Source organism: Chenopodium album, chromosome 23, assembly GCF_948465745.1.
Source record: "Chenopodium album chromosome 23, dcCheAlbu1.1, whole genome shotgun sequence".
Lineage (NCBI taxonomy): Eukaryota > Viridiplantae > Streptophyta > Magnoliopsida > Caryophyllales > Amaranthaceae > Chenopodium > Chenopodium album.
Window position 1 is genome coordinate 31,299,648 of NC_137856.1, and position 21,112 is coordinate 31,320,759.

Consider the following 21,112-nt stretch of genomic DNA (forward strand, 5'->3'; position numbering starts at 1 on the left):
TATATTAAAGCGGTGGTGCTCCACATTTACACTATTAGATGATTTTTGTAGTCAAACTTCTAATTTGGTCAAATAAGCTCATTTTTTGTCGAAACTCTAATTACCAAACATGGCCTATGTGAATTAAAAAAATGGGTATTTGACACATTCTTATATTAAAAGTCCAAAACTTCATGATTTTACACTCTTTATAAAATGTCCAAAACTTCATAATGACCTTTTTTAAGGTTCTGTTAACACGGAGTGTGTATACCCGTTAGCTATCGTCCTAGTAGTGTATTTTTTTTGGTGTTTAGAGAGCCACAAGGGTGGGGTTAGAATCGATCTTAGGACCTCGATCCTAGAATCGGGAGGGAAGCTCTAATCACTTAAGCGCTCCCTCACTCTCATCCTAGTAGTGTATTCACATTGAATTTAAGTTGAATTAAGCAGATAACATTTGAATTACTCCGTATAAAATAGATTGATGTGGACAAAGAGGCAAATAATGAAATATGTAGTCGTATTTAGAAAATATTAACTTTTTATACTAGCTAGTAATTTTTTCTTTTTTTTTTTTTTAAGGTACTAGCTAGTAATTAATTGTTAGTGAGTTTGAGATATTTACACTTAAACTTATGTTGTTATGCATTGATACAAGTTAATTATGATAAAAGAAATATATCAACTACTTTAGAATCGAGAAAGTAGTAATTTACAAAGTACTTTCTTCATATTTCCTGTACCGTAACCGACATTATTGAATTGTGATTGAGTTCATAACACCTAAATGTAGAAGCTAATAAAAGACATAAAGAAGAGAAAATAGTTTTAGAGAAACCGAAATAAAATGATGGTCATATTTCATACACTTGCATAAACGGATACATTACATAATTTATAGAAAGTGAAAGTAACAAACTAGGCCTACAAATAGTCAAATATGGAACTATCCCATGATCAAAAATTCAGAATGCATAAACATGGCCTACCTAACCTCCCACTAACAACACACTCCTAATTAATTTATCCTTTATTGATGACTAAATACACGTAACAACTAATCCTAATAACTAGCCATAATTGATTTGAATCAATCATCCGACACTAAACGCGGTACTACAAGAAAAAAAAAAAAAAAAAAAAAAAACGTGTTTGGACGACGAGATGACCTTTAGTAGGTATGGATGACATGACTAAAAATAGTAACACAATCTTAAACCTATGTATATAATATATAGTGCATGTTTAACACTTTGATTCATAAACCCCAGCCAAAAGTAGTGTCACAATGATGAATTTGTATTATGGTACCATGAAAAGATTCAATCAACTTTACCTTCTCTTTTCTTTAATTTTTGCATCCTATTACTTGAGTTGTCTTGCTGATGGGATCACCACTAGCAGCAACAATGCTATGTGCTTCGACCATGAGAGGGAAGCTTTGCTCCAATTCAAAGAGGCCATCCAAGTAGACCTTTGTGGGATGTTGTCATCTTGGGTGGATGATAAAGATTGTTGTCATTGGCATGGCATTCAATGCAGCAACCACACTGGTCATGTCATTAAGCTCGACCTTCATGGGATCTTTACTTGTGATTTTAAGGATCGTTGCTTGCAAGGTAAAGTGAGTTCTATTCCCTTGTTGAATTGAAGCATTTGACTTACTTGGACCTTAGTTTCAATTACTTCCAAAACCAACCCATCCCCAACTTTATTGGTTCTTTATTCAATTTAGAACATCTCAATCTTTCTTTTGCTGGATTTGTGGGAGAGATTCCTCACCAGCTCGGAAATCTTTCACGCTTAATGTATCTTGATCTCAGTTCATATTCTTCTATTGAATTTATTTTTTTGTATGGGACTGAGGACATCAATTACAATCATTGTGTAAAAAACTTGTCATGGCTTTCACGGTTGACATTTTTGAGATACATTAACTTAATTGAGTGGTGTAGATCTTAGTATAGCTATAGACTGGCTCCAAATCATGAACAACTTTCCATCATTAGAAGTTCTATACTTAGATCAGTGTAAACTTAATCCTAGATATCCATGGTCACTTTCATACGAAAATTCCTCAACCACCTTTTCAACTATTAGTCTAGCGATGAACAATTTGAATTCATCAATATTCCAATGGTTGTTCAATTTGAGTAATAATAACCCTCAACTTGTACATATCAATCTCAAATTTAATCGACTTGAAGGATCAATTCCTAATACATTCGAAGATATGCAATCTCTTTCATATCTTGACCTGTCTAGAAATAATTTGCAAGGTGCAATTCCACCTTCTTTTGGGAATATGCATGATCTTTCATATCTCGACCTCTCTCACAATAAATTGCAAGGTATAATTCCAGCTTCTTTTGGAAACATGAAGTCCCTTTCATATCTCAAACTCGGCTTCAATCAATTAGAAAGTTCAATTCCAAACATCAAGCACCTCACATATCTCGATCTCTCATCCAATAATTTCAAGCTCTTGTCAAGCTCACTTGGTAATCTGTGTAGCTTACAAAAACTTGATGTGATTCTTAACAATCTCACCCAAGAGCTCGGCGACATAATCCAAACACTAAATGGGTGTACAAAAAAATCATTATTGATTTTATGGTTGGAGTCCAACCAAATTTGGGGTTCGATTCCGGATACAATTGATACCTTTTCTTCATTACAAGAATTGTATCTTTACAATAATCGATTGAATGGAACAATTACTCAGAGATTGAGAAATATGACTATGCTAGAGACCTTGGATCTTTCATCTAATTCTTTGAAAGGTACTCTTTCCAACAATCACTTTTCAAATCTTTCAAGATTAAAGAACTTGGATTTGTCAAACAATTCAGCGTTGGTGCTCAATATCGATGACAAGTTGGTTCCACCATTTCAACTCGATACAATATATATTTAGGATCTTGTAGATTGGGACCAATGTTTCCAAAATGGCTTCAAAAACAAACCAATTATTCTTGGCTTGATATATCTGATGCTGGAATCTCAGATAGTATTCCAAACTCCTTTTGGAAATCATTGCCACCAAATTTGGTTAATCTTAATATTTCTCACAACAATATATATGGGACACTCCCAGATTTACAAATAATAGTCCCTAGTACTTCTAGTCAATTTTTTGACATAGATATGAGCTTTAACAATTTTAAAGGGAAAATACCATCATTTCCAAAACATGTTACTTCTGTTTACTTGAGTAGCAACAAGTTTTCTAGCCATTTCCCTTTCTTGTGTCCTAAATCCAAAACAAATATTCACAATCTTGACCTCTCAAACAACTTGTTGTTTGGAGAACTTCTAGATTGTTGGATGAATTTTGACCAACTGTTGTTTCTGAACTTAGAGAACAATAAGTTTTCAGCTAGTATTCCATCTTCTTTTGGCTACTTGAATAAACTCCAGTCACTACACCTAGGCAATAATATGTTTTCAAAAGACTTCCCGAGATCGTTGATGAATTGTACTTCCCTAGTTAACCTCAATCTTGGTCACAATTTATTGAGCGGGCATATACCAATATCAATTGGGGGCAATCTTAGAAGGCTTAGGTCTCTTATTGTAAGAAGCAACAATCTTATGGGAGAGATACCTTCAAGTATTTGTAAACTGTCTTATCTCCAGATTTTCGATTTGTCAACCAACAACATTACGGGTGCCATTCCAAAATGCATATATAATCTTACGGCAATGCAAAATGGGACAGATTTAATGCCAGAATTTAGGTACGATGATGAATATGTTGACGACTTTGGAGTCAGAATTGTTAATTTCTACGATGAAGAGGAAAAAATTGTGTGGAATAGAAAAGAGAGGAGTTTTGTCAAAGATAATTTGGGACTGCTAAAAGCAATAGATCTCTCACAGAACAAGCTAGCTAGAAGGAGAAATTCCGAACGAAATTTCAACTTTGGTTGGTCTTATTATCTTAAACTTGTCACGAAATCATTTGGATGGAAATATGAATGCAATCGGACATTTAAAATCCTTGGAGAATCTCGATTTGTCAAACAACCGTCTTTCTGGTGAGATCCCTGCTAGCCTTGGTGATTTGACTTCCCTTGGTACTTTGGATTTGTCCAACAACCACTTTTATGGAAAAATTCCAAAGGGGCCTCAACTCCAAACCTTTGATGCTTGGTCGTACGAGGGAAACCCAGGACTTTGTGGAATGCCACTCCCCACATGTCCTTGGGATCAACTACCCGATAATAAACCAGTAAATGAAGATAATATTGATCGCCAGGATAAGAGTGGAATTGACGACTTTTATTTGGGGCTATACATCAGTGTGGTGCTTGGATTCATTATAGGATTTTGGGGTGTTTGTGGAACATTAATGGTCAAAAGATCTTGGAGACTTGCCTTTTTTCGATTCTTTGGCGACGTGAAAGACAAGCTCTATGTCATGGTTTCCGTCAACATAGCCAGAATTCGAAGGAGACAATGAATCAGGTTGGTAATTCTACCCTTCCTTGATATCGGGTATTTCCTAATTGTTAGCTATATAGCTAGGTTATCTACTAAAACTAAACATGATAGAATAATAATTTAATCAGATCAATCACTTTTTTTCCCTAATCAAATTTATTATTTGCTACAGGTTGTTGCTTATTAGTTATGACATTGTACTGCTAGAGCCTAGAGACTCAAATCAGTCCATCAGAGATCTTCAATTTGGCCACTACAAGTTGAGTTGACTACTGAATTGGCAATGTAAACGTTAAAAATGTGTGTGATTTTTTTTTTCTTTTTTTCTTGTGTTTATTTATACAATGTGTTCGTTGATCTTTCGATCAACCTATATCCCTATCTTGCAGCAAGCTTGTAATGTATATCGATGTACGCAACAATGTAATATAAGTGTTGTTGTATGATGAATGTACTTCGTGACCGTTTCATTTCTTCAATGAACAATATACACTTCGTACATAGAAACAATATTTACTGTACGTATGTCTAAAAGACATATGATTCCATCAGGGACAATTATATAGGCCTACGAATATGTATTTTTAAATCTTTGAGGTTGAGGTGATGGAATAGTGGCATTGCTCCCACCTTGTATCCCTAGGTCTAGCTGTCTAGGGTCAAACCTCATGGGATCCGACTCGATCACTTGATTGATTTTCCTTATCTTCCCTCTTAAATGAGCCCCCTTCTTACCGTTTAAAAAGAGCTAAACTCTCAATAATCCAATAAGCTAGTTAGTTAGTTTAATGTATCTTGCTAATCATATACTTCGTATGTAGTCTGCCAAAACAACATCAAGTAGGACTACTGGACTAGCAGGTAAAATTAGGTTACAATTTTCTTAAGATAGTGGCCAAAAAAACGTATATCTATGACTTAAAGGACAATTCTTGGAAATCATGACACCGGGAAGGACGAAAAACAAGATTTCTTGAGTAAAAATCATTACTCCGTACTTGTCTAATTTTCTAAAACACCAAATTAAAGCTGCTAACATACGTAAAATAATTAGTCCACCGTCTAAATATCATCATACTACCTCCGTTTCATATTATTTATAATTATTAGACATTTTTCTTCTCTACTTTATGTCAAATCGTTGCAAATAATATGAAACGGAGGTAGTATTATTATTTATATCTTCCTCATAATACTTCATCAGTTTGATAACTTAGTGCTTTTTTGGTCATAAAAGTCATTAACATGCACATAAAAAACATTGTGAGCTATCATTAAATTTATCTCTGTATTTGTTACCTCCTCCGTTCCTAAATTATAATCCTATTTCTAGCATTTATTTCTAGCATTTCAATTCTAGCATTTAGGGACGCAGGGAGTATATAGTATGACAGGCGACGTTATGATTGCAAACTCCAACAGTTGGGATACTTGGGAAGCTAGCCGTATTAGATGGCCCAATCTACGATGGTCCAGAGCCCAACTCAACTATGTTAGAATATCTAATAACGTCATTGATGATTTTTCATGGCTTGTTTGGCATTATTTTTTTTTTTTTTTTTCATTTTTCAGTTTTTTTGAAAACAAAAAACCAATAACAGGAAACAAGAAAAAGGTGTTTCCACTAATCTGTTGTCAGTTTTCATTTTTATCATGGTTTTAATAACTTTGACTAATATTTGATTCATTATGTGACATATATCATATGATTTTAAAACCAAAAAAACAGAAAACCACAGTGATGCCAAACGAACCCTCAGATAATAACTTTCCATTTTCGCCATATGTTTCTCTTAGCTTCCATAAACGCTTCCAAAATTATGAATTCCCTCCCAAATGTATATTACTAGATGAAGCCCGTGCGATGAACGGGTCGATCTATTTTTTTTAAAAAAAAATATTTTTCATATTTATGACTTTACGTGATTACATTTGTTATTTTATTAGTTGTATATAATATATCATTTTTTCCGTATTTGTTTTAAAATATTAGATAAAATTTCTAATCTCTAAAAAAGATAATATTTCGTATTTAATTAATGTAACCATTAAAATCTCATTGGTTAATTATGCTTATGTGGCACTTGAATTATTTATTAGATATAACTATACATTATAATCCTACGTGTTACGTTAGCTAATCTTAGGTGGCATAATTCTATTGTAGTGTTTTAAAAATATTAATCCTATATGGCGCTCTAATAATTTTTTAAAAATAAAAATCCTACGTGGCGCTCTAAAATCTCGGAAAAAAACTCCTCTTTATATATATATATATATATATATATATATATATATATATATATATATATATATATTAGATTATTAGTACTCCCTCATTCTCTAAATTACATTCCTATTTTTAGCATTTATTCCTCGCATAATAGAGAGAAGTAGGAATATAATTTAGGGACGGAGGAAGTACGATACTTAAATGAGTTAATTTTTTAGTTAATTGTCTTATTGTAAGAGAGGGCAATGGAACTTACTGCTATGAGGATGTGGTTTTGCTGACTAAGTTGACTTCAAGTCTTCCCCCTAACAACAAAGTTAAAAGTTGACTTCAAGTCTTCCAATTAACAACAATAAAAATTTACTTCAAATCATCTTAACGCGTTTAACAATAATAGTTCCTTACACTTTTTCAAATTGGAAAATTTAGATTTTATTTCCCTTGCTTATCTATCACGGCAATGACTACGAGACATACGAGGAAGGAGGAACTAATACTGTGTCATACTTTATTTTTCAAATTTCAAATACTCCAATCTTTTTATCCAAATATTTTCTCTACGCAGAAGTTAATTCAAAGCATTATTTAAGAGTTTGTTAAAATGTCACCCCCATTGAAAAGGAAAGGAGCCCAGTGTATAAAACACGACAAGAAGACTTGCAGTTAATGAACCAATAAGACTTTAATTAGTTATTGACTGGTATAATTTTTCTCTATAATCAATTCAATGATATGCACAGTAAATTAGGAATTGAATGTGATAAGCTTATAATTGGTCATCGTAGTAGACTTAGATTTAGGATTGAAGGAAATTTCTTACTCCCTCAGTCCCGAAATTACATTCCTCCTTTCTATTTTTGGTAAATTTTTTTTAGTAAATCAACTCTCTTTTTCTGTTTTATATTTAATGCTTTCTCACTCATCCTTTCCTAATCTCACTCATAATCCTTGTGCCAAATTACAATGAATATGATTGGTCAAAAATTTTGAATACGGAGCATGTGATTGGTTCTTTTTTTTTTTTTTGCAAAGGATTGATGACATGTCATGAGTAATACTAATTTATCTTTGTACTTCCCATTGCATTATCAAATTATTGTTATTTGTCTTATTCTTCCCTCCTTAATTCCCGGTAAATTTCCAAACACGAATGTAATTTAGGGACAGAGGGAGTAGTAATTGAATGTGATAAGCTTTTAATCAATTCAATTACACAAGTTTGTAAGATTGTCTCTCCTATATGAGTATGACTATATTGAAAGTAATTTTTGTGAAAGAAATTTTTATTTACTTAAATGTGTTACATAGTATGTATCTGCTAAATTTGGATTTTTTTTTTTTTTTTTTATTAACATTGTATGGATTTTTAATAATGAATTAATTTTTTTATTAAAAGAAATACCCTATTTTATCAAACTCTTGAAAACTCATTTCACACTAAAAACAAATAAACTCAATCATCATATAATAACTACTTGTAAAATTATGGTAAAATCAATACACGGACACCCCCTTCTACTCTCTCAATTTGAAAAGGAAAGTAGCCCAGCGCATAAAACATGACAAGAAGACTTGGAGTCAATGAACCAACAAGACTTTTATTTATGGACTTGTATAACTTTTCTCATTATTACTATGGCGGCTAACGGCGCAATGCGTGCATTATAGCTAGACATGTCCGGAAATTCTTTCGATTAGACATCTTAAGTAACGTTAATTAGAGAAATATGTACTAGTAACATATATTTTTAGGGGTACGATATAAATGTACACATGCTATTCTTGAAAGTTAAAAAAAATACAATTAACATTAATGAGGGCAAATATGATGTAAATAAACAATTTAGGGACATAATCGTCTCAACACTATTCATAGTGTGGTCATACGGAGTACTTTTTTTAAAAAAGGATAAATACGTAAATAAACATTTTTAGGGACATAATAGTCTAACACTATTCATTAAAATTTACTCATACTTTATACTTTTAAAAAGGTAAAGGTAGGTTCAATCCAATGATATGAACAATAAATAAGGAATTTTCTACGGGACTATATAGTACACTTGAGTCTTGAAATCCAAATGTGAGGTTGTGAGGGTACAATTCAATAGTATTACAAGACTTTTAAATCTAGAAAAGTCTACTTATTACCTAAGAGTGTTAAGTCTACTTATTACCTAAGAGTGTTAAGTCTACTTATTACCTTGTTTTTGATTATATGGATAAAACAAAAGAAGAAACAAAAACAAAAATTAAAAAAAAATAAAATAATAATAATAATAATAATAATAATAATAATAATAATAACAAAAGCCTCATATAGGTAGAGGTGATCAATTCGAGAAATTGGGTCAAGTTTGATAAAGTCTAGCTTAGTTAATTTTCGTCTAGTTCGAATTTGAGTCATGTCAATCAATATGAACATACAAGTTGAATGGCTAATTGTAAAGACTTAACATGCGTGAAAACCCCATTACCTATTTCCAAAGACTTAATTCAAGTATTCATTATACTCTCTCCGTCCCCTTTTGATAGTCCCTTATGGACAAATTTTAGTCCCAAAATGTTCACCCCATTTGTTTTTTCCGACAACCATTAATATTAATTTTTTACCAAAATTCTCTCCAATTTGCAACAATGCTTGTGTAAATTTAACTTTTTCATGCAAATTTTGTTTTCCCATGTACTTTTATTACTTTCTCTCTCTATTTTTTTGCATACCCAATGTCAATTTACTTTTTCAATGTACTTTTACTATTCTTATTTGTGTTTATTAATTCCCGTGAAAAATGCCCATAAAGGACTATCAAAAGGGGACGGAAGGAGTATAAGATAAAATTCTACTCCCTCCATCCCCAAAACTTCGACCCTTTTGAGTTGATTTCGCGGTTATTAAGAAATTAAAATAAAAAGAAATAAAAATATATTGGAATGATAAATTTAGATGAGGTTTGTAAAAAAGTAGGGGGATAAAGTATTAAAAATATATGAAAAAACAAAATTTTATATGGGAAGCTAATTTTGCACAAAAATTGTTGTAAATTGGTGGGTATTTTAATGCAAAATGGATCGATCATTTTGGGATTAAAATTAGGCCAAAAGGGTCAAAGTTTTGGTAACGGGAGAACTACTACGGGTGATTTTTTTTTTTTTTTAATCTATGTAAAATTTAACCTTTAAAATCTTTTCTTATCATTTATCAATATATATAAATTAAAGTATACATTGGGGACGAATTTAACATATAGAAATGACTATACTAATGCAAAAGTATCCGTCAAAATGGAGTACTTAAGAACTAAAATATGGAGTAATATTTGTATTACAACGAAATTTCCAGCTTTTGCATTAGTCACCATCAGCTCATCAAGTAGGAACAAATGAGCAATGAGAATTGATTTTACTATTCAACCCAAAAAAAAAATAAAGAACAATGATTATGTTTCTATATATACCTCCCAAACACACTCATCTATAATCATAATTCAATCACGTACAATGAATAATACATCTTATCTTCTCCTGCTTTCTTGGCTCTTGCTATTTTTCTTCTTTAGTTTTGCTGCTGACCATGAGATTAATCACAACGACATCATGTGTCCTGAGAAAGAGAGAGAAGCTTTGTTGAAATTCAAAGAGGGTATCCAAGACGATCTTTGCGGCCTCCTGTCAACTTGGGAAGATGATGATGATAACAAAAATTGCTGTCAATGGCATGGCATTCAATGCAGCAACCGCACTGGTAATGTCATTAAGCTCGATCTTCCAGGAGTTTACAAATTTAATTTAGAGGATCGGTGTCTCCAAGGTAAAGTGAGCTCATCTCTTTTAAATTTGACACATTTAAGTTACTTAGACCTCAGCTGTAATAATTTCCAACTCCAACCCATCCCCACTTATATTGGCTCCCTTGTGAATTTGAAACACCTTAATCTTTCTTTCTCCAGATTCAAGGGAGAAGTTCCCAACCATCTCGGGAACCTCTCTCGCTTGATTTCTCTTGATCTCAGTTCCGTGGGTACTGTGTATGTCACAGCGGAATTCAATTATGTAAAAAACTTGTCATGGCTTTCACGCCTAACTTTATTGAGATACATTGATTTGAGTGGCATGGATCTTAGTAAAGCCACAAATTGGTTCCAAATCATGAACAACCTCCCACATCTACGGGTCCTTCACTTGGACTTTTGCAATCTTCCTGCATTACCTCCACAAATACCATCATACCAAAACTCATCAACTAAATTTTCTGCTATTAGCCTTGGGAACAATGTAATTGATGATTCAATATTCAAGTGGTTGTTCAATTTGAGTGGAGTAAATGTTCACCTTGCATATCTTGATCTCGAGGATAATCAATTGAAAGGTCCTATTCCCACTGCATTTGAAAACTTGCATGCTCTTTCATATCTTGACCTTAGCAATAATTATTTGCAAGGTTCAATTCCAAGTTCTTTTGGTAACATGAAGTCTCTTTCATATCTTAGTCTTCAGGGGAATCAGTTAGAAAGTCCAATTCCAGATACAATTTCAAACATAAAGCCTCTCACACATCTCTTTCTTTATGACAATAATTTCCGATTCTTGCCGAAAACACTTGGTAATCTATGTAGCTTACAAGAGCTTTACTTGTTTAGAAATAATCTCACCGAAGAGCTCCAGAGCATAATCCAAAAACTGAATGGATGTGCAACTCATTCATTATTGTCTCTATATCTGGATGGTAACAAAATCTGGGGTCCTGTCCCAGACACAATCGACACATTTTCTTCACTCAAAGTTCTACATCTTGGAGAAAACCTATTAAACGGATCGATCAGTCAGAGTTTGGGGAATTTGTCAATGTTGGAGAGTTTGGATCTTTCTTCTAACTCGTTAGAAGGCACACTCTCTAGCAACCACTTCTCTAATCTTTCAAGATTGACTTCGATGGTTTTGTCCAACAATCCATCGTTGTTGCTCAATATCGATACTGATTGGGTTCCTCCATTTCAACTGAAATCCATCAGATTAAGTTCATGTCGGTTGGGGCCAATGTTTCCAAAATGGCTTTTGAGCCAAAAAAATTATTCTCGGCTTGACATTTCTTATGGTGGAATATCAGATAAGATTCCAAAATCTTTCTGGATGACACTATCTTCAAAAGTTTTTCATCTTGACATGTCTCACAACAAGATTTATGGGACACTTCCGGATTTACAAATGTTAGTCAGTGAGATTGAAGTCCTTGCGATAGATATGAGCTTTAACAATTTAGAAGGGGCAATACCATTATTTCCAAGAAATGTCACTTCATTAATTTTGAATGACAACAACTTTACTGACCCTATCCCTTTCTTATGTCCTAAAGAAAAATTGAAACTTCAATATTTAATCCTCTCAAACAACTCCTTCACTAGGGAACTTCCAGACTGTTGGATGAGTTTTGATCAATTATCGTTGCTACGCTTGGAAAATAACAGTTTTTCTGGTAGTATACCGGCTTCCTTTGGTTACTTGAAAAAGCTTCAGTCATTACATTTAAGTGACAATAGCTTTTTAGATGTGAGATCATTGACAAATTGTACGTCTTTAGTTAATCTCGATCTTGCTCGTAATTCATTGAGTGGGCATATACCGACCGGAATAGGGAAATATTTGAGAAGTCTTGCTTATCTCAACCTAGGAAGTAACCATTTTGTTGGAGGGATACCTTTTAGTCTCTGTCGATTATCTTCTCTCCAAATTTTGGATTTGTCCACCAACCGCATTACTGGTACCATTCCTAAATGCATATATAAACTTACAGCAATGCGAAATGGGACAAATTTACGACCACAAACTATATATGATGATGACGTGATCTACAGCAGCTTTTTTAGAGGTTTTCTTATGGCGGGAATGCACATCAATGATGACGAAAAACTCATGTGGAAGAATGAAGATCAAAGTCTTATAAGATCCGTTTTGGGATTAGTCAGAGCAATTGATGTGTCTAACAACAAGCTTGAAGGAGAAATCCCCTTCGAAATTTCATTATTGACGGGACTTGTGACCTTGAACTTATCAAGAAATCATTTGCATGGAAATGTTACAGCGATTGGAAAATTGACATCTCTGAATGCACTTGATTTGTCAAACAACCGTTTTTCTGGTGAGATCCCTACGAGCCTTGCTGATTTGAATTCTCTTGGAGTCTTGGATTTGTCCAATAACCACTTTTCCGGAAAAATTCCAACCGGTCCTCAACTCCAAACCTTTAACGCGTCGTCGTACGAGGGAAACCCAGGACTTTGTGGAATGCCACTTCCAAAATGTCCTTGGGATCAACTACCCGACAATAATCCGGGAAATGAAGATGATATCAATCGTCAAGATAAGAGTGGAATCGATGACTTTTATCTGGGGTTATACATCAGTGTAGTGCTTGGATTCATTATCGGATTTTGGGGAGTTTGTGGAAGTTTAGTGCTAAAAAGATCTTGGAGAATTACCTTTTTCCGGTTCTTTGGTGACATGAAAGACAAGCTCTATGTCATGGTTTCCGCCAACATAGCCAGGATTCGAAGGAGGCAGTGAAGCAGGTCAGTAATTCTACCCTTTCTTGATATTTCCTAATAAACTTTTTTTTAGCTACTTGTTAACAGCATAACCATGTGTATATAATCATTAGGTTCTCTAAGAAAATTTAATTATTTGCTACAGGTTGTTTCTTAGACGATATAATGCTAGATCAAGACTCAAATCAGAGATCTTCAATTTGGCCACTACAAGTCGACTGCTTAAATGCCATTGTTAAAGTCACAAAATAAATTTTTTATGTTTTTCCTATCCTTATCTTGCAGCAAGTTCATAATGTGTGCTGTATTCATATGTGCTCAATGTATTATAAGTATTGTTGTTGTTTTAAGATGAATGTATACTTTGTGATCTTTTTATTTCTTCAATGAACAATACATTCTAGTAATTAATTAAACTCATACAATTACATAGAAAACAATATTATGTCTATAAGTCAGATGATTCTATCAAAAACTATATAGGCCTATGAAAAGAGCTAGACTCTCAGTAATTAAGCTGTTTAGCCAATTCTATGTATCTAGCTAAGTGGTTAATCATATACTTCGTATTTAGTAGGCCAAAACATCATCAAGAAAGAATAGCATTTAATGTTAGGTTATACTTATAATTATGTTAAGATAGTGGCCAAACTTGCCAACAGATCTATCTACCAAGTAATTTAAATCTTAAGACAAGAAAATGTATCTATGATTTAAATTTGTAATTGTTGGAAATCATGTTACGGGAAGGAACAAAAAACAAGACTTCCAAAGTATATAAAAATATAAAATCATTACTATCTTTAGTAATTTTCTAAAAACATACAAAGGTTAATAGCTTATAAAGAGCGTAAAATCATTAGTCCTTATATTTCACTCCCTCACCCAGTAGATATCGTCATATATCACTAGTCATAGGAGTTCAATATTATTTGTTCCATGTCTAAATGTAATATTTGTAATAGTTTGACTTTTATCTTTTTACTAAAGACCTATGGGGAGATTAAAGCAATGGTCCAGCAAGAAAATTCGAGTTACGTCCCTTATTACCTTCATTAAAAAGGGGTTGAACCATTGTGATATGCAATTATCCATTTTGATACAAAGGGAGGTACACCAACGTTATGTTTCTAAAAGCCACTCAAACCATACTGTCATGTCCCTTCTTAGAGATTAAGAGTTCTTACCTACTTAAATCAAGATCTAACTCTGTTTTTTGAGGTGATATAATCCTAATCTCATTAGTCACACTACAACCATACAATATAAATATACGTACCATATATCTATTTTTTACATGCATTCCTTCTCCATCTTCCCATCTACTTTCTTCATACTTTCATTAATTTTCAATTTATTATAATCAAAATACAAAAAGGAAGCACCAACACATGGCAAGGACAATTGTGCTTTGCTGCTTGCTCCTTAGCATAAGTCGGGCTATTATGAAACCAGCACAAGCCCAAGAAAATGGACTAACAAAGAAAGCTCAAATCCAAATATACTACCATAACCAAATAACGTACCCGGATTCGGACCTCGTTACGGTGGCAAGCCCGAATGGTAACGGAAACTTCTCCGTTGGGAACCTAGTGGTGTTGGACGGCCCAATCTACGATAGTCCAGAGCCCAACTCAACTATGGTTGGCCGAATGTTGGGCACGTTTACGTCGGCTAGCCAGTCAGACCTTGGGCTAGTAATTGTACTTAACCATGTGTTCACAAATGGGCCTTACAAAGGGAGCACTCTAACTATGGTGGGCTTGGGCTTCCCAGCATTTCAAGTCCGGGAGCTACCGATTGTTGGCGGGTCGGGTATGTTTCGCCTGGCCCGTGGATTCGAGTTGAGCCGAAGCTTTCAGTACCAGATTGATAAGAATACCACAGCTCCTAGAGTTGAGTTTCAGCTTAATTTTTACTAATAATATCATGTACCTTGCATCACTTTGTTGTAATAAAAACTTCCTGATGTAATAAACTTTGTTTCAAAAAGAGGAAATCAAAATAATTTTACGATTTCAACTTGGTTTATTACCACTAAAAAATCTTAAATAAACCTGGTCCACAATAAACTTATTGTGGACCAATTGATTGCACGTGCGAAGCTAGGTTACTCCGTATTTGTTTACGTTATTTTACTTTCTTTTCACTCTCTCTCAACCAATTTTTCTCTCCTCAATGCTCTGCAAAAACTTCTGAGAACTTCGCCCTTCAAATGCAAATCGTGAGGTTGAAGACAATAATCGTGGTAATTCTGGTAAATTTTTGGTTTTTGATTTTGTTTTTGAACTTATTAAGTTGATTAAATTGTTTCGTTGCTTTGGTTTTTGAATTACAAATCTGTTCGCATTTGTTTACACTTATTTTGGATTTCTATTGCTTGAATTTTGTCCCGTATCAACAAATTAGGGTTCTAATTTGTTCAATCTATGTTTACTTATAATTAAAACAAAATTTCGTTGATTTATTTTGTAAATTAGCTATTTGATTTAGGTTATTAGGGTTTTGACCTCGTTTATCAGTAGGTGTTGTGGTGGTGGCTGAGTTGGGCGAGTGAGGCGAGATTGTGGTGGTTTATGAGCCTGGTTGGTGCGGCGATGTTGGTGGAGTGGGACGAGTGGGCTGCTGCTAGAAGCCATGTGGAGTGTGTGCTATTGAGCGGGTATTTATAGTTGTTGCTGGTGAAATTGTTGGTGGTACCAGTTGGGGACTTGCGAGAAGGAGGTTAAAGATTTTGTTGATGCTATTGTGTGGTGGATTGGTTGAATGGAGGCAGGTGAGGGTGGTGTTATTTAATTAAGGGGGTGGTGGTTTATGATGAGATTAGGCAAGCTTGCTTGTTTATTGTTGCTGCTCATCTGCTGTGTTGCTTAACATCAAGGAAGTGCAAAGGAACCCAAACTCACTCTTTTTCTCTCATGTAGTAAAAAAAGATCACCATATGTTATTATGTTCCTAATTTTGTAAAATGTTGCGATTCTTTTTTATTAAAGTGATTCTTTACTCTTTAAGTATAATAGAGCAACTATGATTCCAAAAAGAGTTACTATGCATATGAATAAGGTTTAATATTTTTGGCATTACTTATTATATGTGTATGTCTAAAACTAATGGCTGCCACAAAAGACATTGTAATTCATCTTAACCATGGAGAGATATTTGAGTGGATAAAGCTACGATATCGGGCCTCGTGAGGTTCAAAATGCCGTGAAGGGCATTCTAAAGGGCATGATGTATTGAATAAATCAACACAACCGATGACATTACTCTTACATGCATGATTAGGAAGTCTATTGTTTCTGAATGTAGGATTGAGTTACTCCCATACTACTGAGAGCTTGAGCAGCATGAGCCATGATGAGTTGATGACTGATCTTGTGAGGAGATGGATATAAATTCCATTGCTTTGGTATGTAGTCAAGTTTTAATAATGTTGTCACTTACTATGGTCATATTCTTCTTATTTACTTTGTTTGTTTGTTTTATAAAAGGATTGTCCATATATATATATATAGGCTATTAGCTCAAAGGGTAGAGCAATGTACAATAATGTACATGGTGTGGGTTCAAGTCCCACATAGCCTACAATAATGCTTGCGTGTTGCTATGATTATTGATGAGTTGTGTTTTGGTCATTGTAATTTGTAAATATGGTAAATAAAAAGTAGCTTTATTTAAATAGGGGTCACTATATGTTTGATATGGGTGATTATATTTAAGTAGAAGTCACTATGTGTAATTATACGATAATTACAAAATAAGATGCCTATATCTAAAAATGGGTCACTATATGTAAATAAAGGTAATTATAAGTGTACAGGGGTCACAAAATGTGACGAGTAATCAAAAGATTATTATAGATAAATAGGGGTCACTATTGTGTAAAAATGGGTGATTATAATAGTCACTATATGTTATACGGTAATTCCAAAAAAATATAACTATACCTAAAAAAGGGTCACTATATGTAAGAAAAAGGTAACTATATGTTTATAGGGCTTGCAATATGTAAGGAAAAAATAACTATTTGCTAGAAAGGGTAACTATATGTTTATATGTCAGCCTATGTAGGATTCGAACCAACATCTTCTGTGCGAAAAAAGACACAGTGCTCGGCCATTTGAGCTAATAGGCTTGGACAGGTTTAAATAGTTTTCAATTATATAATTCTCCAATCCTACATGACTTTGAAAAAACAATGCATGATGTTCCCTGCTTGTCATCAAACATACATAAAAGCATAGATATCTTACCATTTTCTATTCGAGAACATATAATATGTCACCTTTTATTTTTTACATGGTTACACTTGAACCAGATATTATAGAGTGAATATGCTAATCATCATCAGAGCATAATAATCAGATTCATCACTCTAACTTTAATGTCTACAATTATTTTAGTATTCAAGCAAGGTCTATCACCATCCCTATAATAGGCTAGAATAGATGTTCCTTGCTTGTCACCAAACATCAAAACATGGAGTACATAAAAGTATAAATATTTGACCATTTTCGAGCACATGTAATATGTAACCTTTTCATTTTCACATGGTTACTCCATGAACTAGATATTATTGAGTCAATGTGATAAACTGATAATCATCAGATCAAATCTTCACTATACAGTAGCTTTAGTGTCTACTTTTGTTTTAATATTCAAGCAAGGCCTATTCCCATGCCTAGGCATATGATATGGAGTAATGCATCCTTTAAACCCTCTTCCTGCAAATGACAGTTTTATCTTGGTTTTCCAGAAGGAAAGCAGGGAAGGATCCACAGCTGCCTCTAACGACTCCAATAAAATCAACCACACCTAAGTCATGAAATACTTAACAATGCCATAAATTAAGCATAATTCTAAAAAATAACACCAACAAATTTGCAGTGTTAATATCAAAACCAAACTAATCTATTCCCAAATCTGCAAACTCATAGTATAGTGAATTAGTGACCTTATTCGGCCACTAACTTTAAATTAGCAATTAGCAAATAATTTCACATCACTTCATGGAATCATATTGTATCCCACTAATTCAAATATTAGATGAATTCAAGTAAAATTATATCACCAAATTACAAAAATCATACCTATATTTATCGCATAAATTCATCTATCAACAAGCAATTAGTAGATAAGTGGTATAATTCTACCTCTAGAAATTGATTCTAGATTATCTTCCTCCTGTTTGATGTCTTTAATTGCATGTTCTCGGAAAATAATTTAGATTTTGCTTTCTTTTAGAAGAAATTAAATCAAACTGATATTTTAGGGTTTTGATTTGTATCACCTTCAGTAATATCGTCTTGATTAATTTGAAAAAACAATTGCTCTATTGAGATCAATTTGTCGATGTTTGATCGACCATCTTCTTCGGATTTTCTTCGATCTGGGCTGGAGATTGAAGGTAGAGAGAGAAAGGGGCAAAAATTTTCCAGCCTAGGACATAGAAATTAGGGGCTGGGGTTGCCAGTTTTGGCACGGGTGGGCTTTTGGTTCACATTAATAATTAATGTGGACCAGGTCCACACAAGAATTTTTGTATTACCACAACTTATTGCTCACTCAAAGATGTATACAAGCTATTCTTCAAAAAAAAAGACGTATACAAGGTAGAGGTTCAAATTCAGTTTAAGTGTACTCGTAACTAGGTAGCCAAAAATGACTTGAATCAAACCCACCCCAAATATGATAAGTTGATAACATTTATGCTTCAATCATTAGCATGACTATGACAAAAGCTAAATTGACCCTAAAACCAAACCAAATGACTAATTAAAGAAAGATATATTGAACTATAATCATTGTCCAAAATCGAACTCAATCCAAACAACCCATATATAACCTCTCTTCATACATCTCTTCTACCCGGTATTACAAAACATAGACGGTAGAAGTTACTTGCCAAGTGAATAGTTGTACTGTACTACTTTAGTATACTAGATCGAGTAGGAAACTAGGAGTACATGTTAGCCCGATTCCCCATATTCAAAGCCGTTGTAACCCACAAAAAAGAACAAGAAAACGGACAAGAAAAAACAGCATGCTAATACTTTATCATCCCATATTATATAATAACTCAAATTTTACAAACAATCTCAATCAAATACAGTTCAAATTATACAATAATTATTACTAGTACTAAACAAAACCCATCAATAAGCCAAAAGATGGAGAATCATCAATAATAAAATAAAAACTACTACTATATAAATATAAATACAAAATCAACATTAATTTTTTTCTTTAATTCATAATTACCTCCTAATCAATAATTAAAAACTATAATTAGGCTTAAACAATTTATCCCTCAAAGCAGCAAACCTTGATTTCTTCTTATCACTTTCATCAACCACACCTTGCTCATCCTCTACCTTATCATTTCCCTCCCCTTCTCCATCATCAAAAGCAGGGTGACTCAAAATACAACTCAATAGTTGTGTTCCTCTTAGGGCATTTGTCAACGGCAAATGCCCTTCTGGAGGAACAGCAACATCTTTATTATTACTATTACTATTACTATTATTAGCCGAGTCTGTATTGTTAGACTCGGCTTTATTATCAACATTAAGCTCCCATAAAAACTCATTAGGAAACGCCCTATAGTTAAACTGCTCGATTTCGGTATCAAGCTTCTTCATCCACCCAACCTTGATAAAAAACCTAGTAAAATCCTTATCAACCTTCAACCATATCTTCCTCTGAACACTATACCCGAACCGGTTATTGCTAAACTTCTTCCAAAGCTCATCAATAGCCTGAAGGTCATCTTTCGGTATGAACTGAACTTCAGAAAAGAAAACATATCCACGTTTAACAGCAGCTTCACCGGCAAGTACAATGATGAGACGGCGAGTTTCATCATCAGCTTGACGGAAGTCACCTGAGGCGAGATGGCGTTGGAGGGTTTCTAAAGAAAAGGCGGTATCGGGGGAAGTGGTAGGGGTGTTAGTGGTAGTGGCCGCGGTAGAGGTAGTGAATGGTAATGTGATCATGTGGGAGTGTAGGGAGATAGTAGTGAGGTGGGGGTGTTTGAAGGAAGTGGTGGAAGAGGAAGGGAGAGAGGAGTAGTCTAAGGAGTGGTGCCGAGCACGACGTGTCGTCGTGCTCGGCCCCGAGTAGTGGTAAGATTGGTGGTGGTGGATAGAGGCCATAAGAAGAGATTGAGTGGTAGTAGTGAATGAAGGAGGGAGTGGTGGTGGTGAGAAAAATGACAAGTATGAAAGAAAAGAGAAGGGAGGGAAATAGAGATATAAGGTTAGGACAAGTAGGAAATAAGGGGAGGTTGATCCAAGAGGATAGAAAGAATGATTTTGATTGGTTAGAAAAGGGTGAGGGTGGGATTTTCTCTTACTTTATCATTTTCTTATTTGCTTTTATTATGCTATCATATGCTGGAGATTTTGTGTTTTTGGGAAATTTTAATTATTAGAAATTAAAATGTTTTTTTGTAAAATAAAAAAAGAAAAAAAAAAGAGAGGAAAATTTGTGGGTGATATGAAATGCAATAATGAGGGATGGTGACAAGTGATGGGTTAAATTTAGAGAATTGGGGATGTGAAAAGTGTAAAACATGCAACTTTGGCTAATAACAAATGCTGAGGAAAGAGAGATTTGTGCAAATTTTAAGAAGAAAATTGTACGAATTATATACAATTCAACCAGCTTTGGCAGCTTACATATACACTTGTAGTTGAAAAACTTCATAATTATGGTTTGAAAATAACTTTTCTTTTTTTTTTTTGAATGAAAAATAACAACATTTTAATATATTTTATGAATATGGAAAATGGGAAGTGTACTTTATTAGCTTATTAAGTGTGGTTATTAAGCTCCCGGGCAAAGAAGGTGTTAACTATGGACAAGTGTTTGATGCCATTGATAATTGTTTAATTTTACAAATTAGAGTATT

General features: G+C 33.8%; 3 protein-coding genes and 1 pseudogene across 3 annotated transcripts; 3 read left to right on the forward strand and 1 right to left on the reverse strand.

The window, feature by feature from the left end:
* The first annotated feature begins 1,270 nt into the window (after positions 1-1,270).
* On the forward strand, positions 1,271-4,447 carry LOC145607373 (receptor-like protein EIX2; annotated as a pseudogene).
* Positions 4,448-10,243: 5,796 nt separating this feature from the next.
* Positions 10,244-13,580, forward strand: LOC145609207 (receptor-like protein EIX2). Its single transcript, XM_081664750.1, has 3 exons — positions 10,244-11,027; positions 11,100-13,224; positions 13,346-13,580. Exons 1-2 carry the CDS (start codon positions 10,256-10,258, stop codon positions 13,217-13,219), a joined length of 2,892 nt encoding a protein of 963 aa, XP_081520876.1. The 5' UTR covers positions 10,244-10,255; the 3' UTR covers positions 13,220-13,224; positions 13,346-13,580.
* Positions 13,581-14,591: 1,011 nt separating this feature from the next.
* On the forward strand, positions 14,592-15,122 carry LOC145607374 (dirigent protein 22-like). The gene has a single exon (XM_081663046.1). The coding sequence runs from the start codon at positions 14,592-14,594 to the stop codon at positions 15,120-15,122; it is 531 nt and encodes a 176-aa protein (XP_081519172.1).
* Positions 15,123-19,241: 4,119 nt separating this feature from the next.
* LOC145609156 (tetrapyrrole-binding protein, chloroplastic-like) lies at positions 19,242-20,450 on the reverse strand. The gene has a single exon (XM_081664707.1). The coding sequence runs from the start codon at positions 20,352-20,354 to the stop codon at positions 19,476-19,478; it is 879 nt and encodes a 292-aa protein (XP_081520833.1). The 5' UTR covers positions 20,355-20,450; the 3' UTR covers positions 19,242-19,475.
* Between the last annotated feature and the right edge of the window lie 662 nt (positions 20,451-21,112).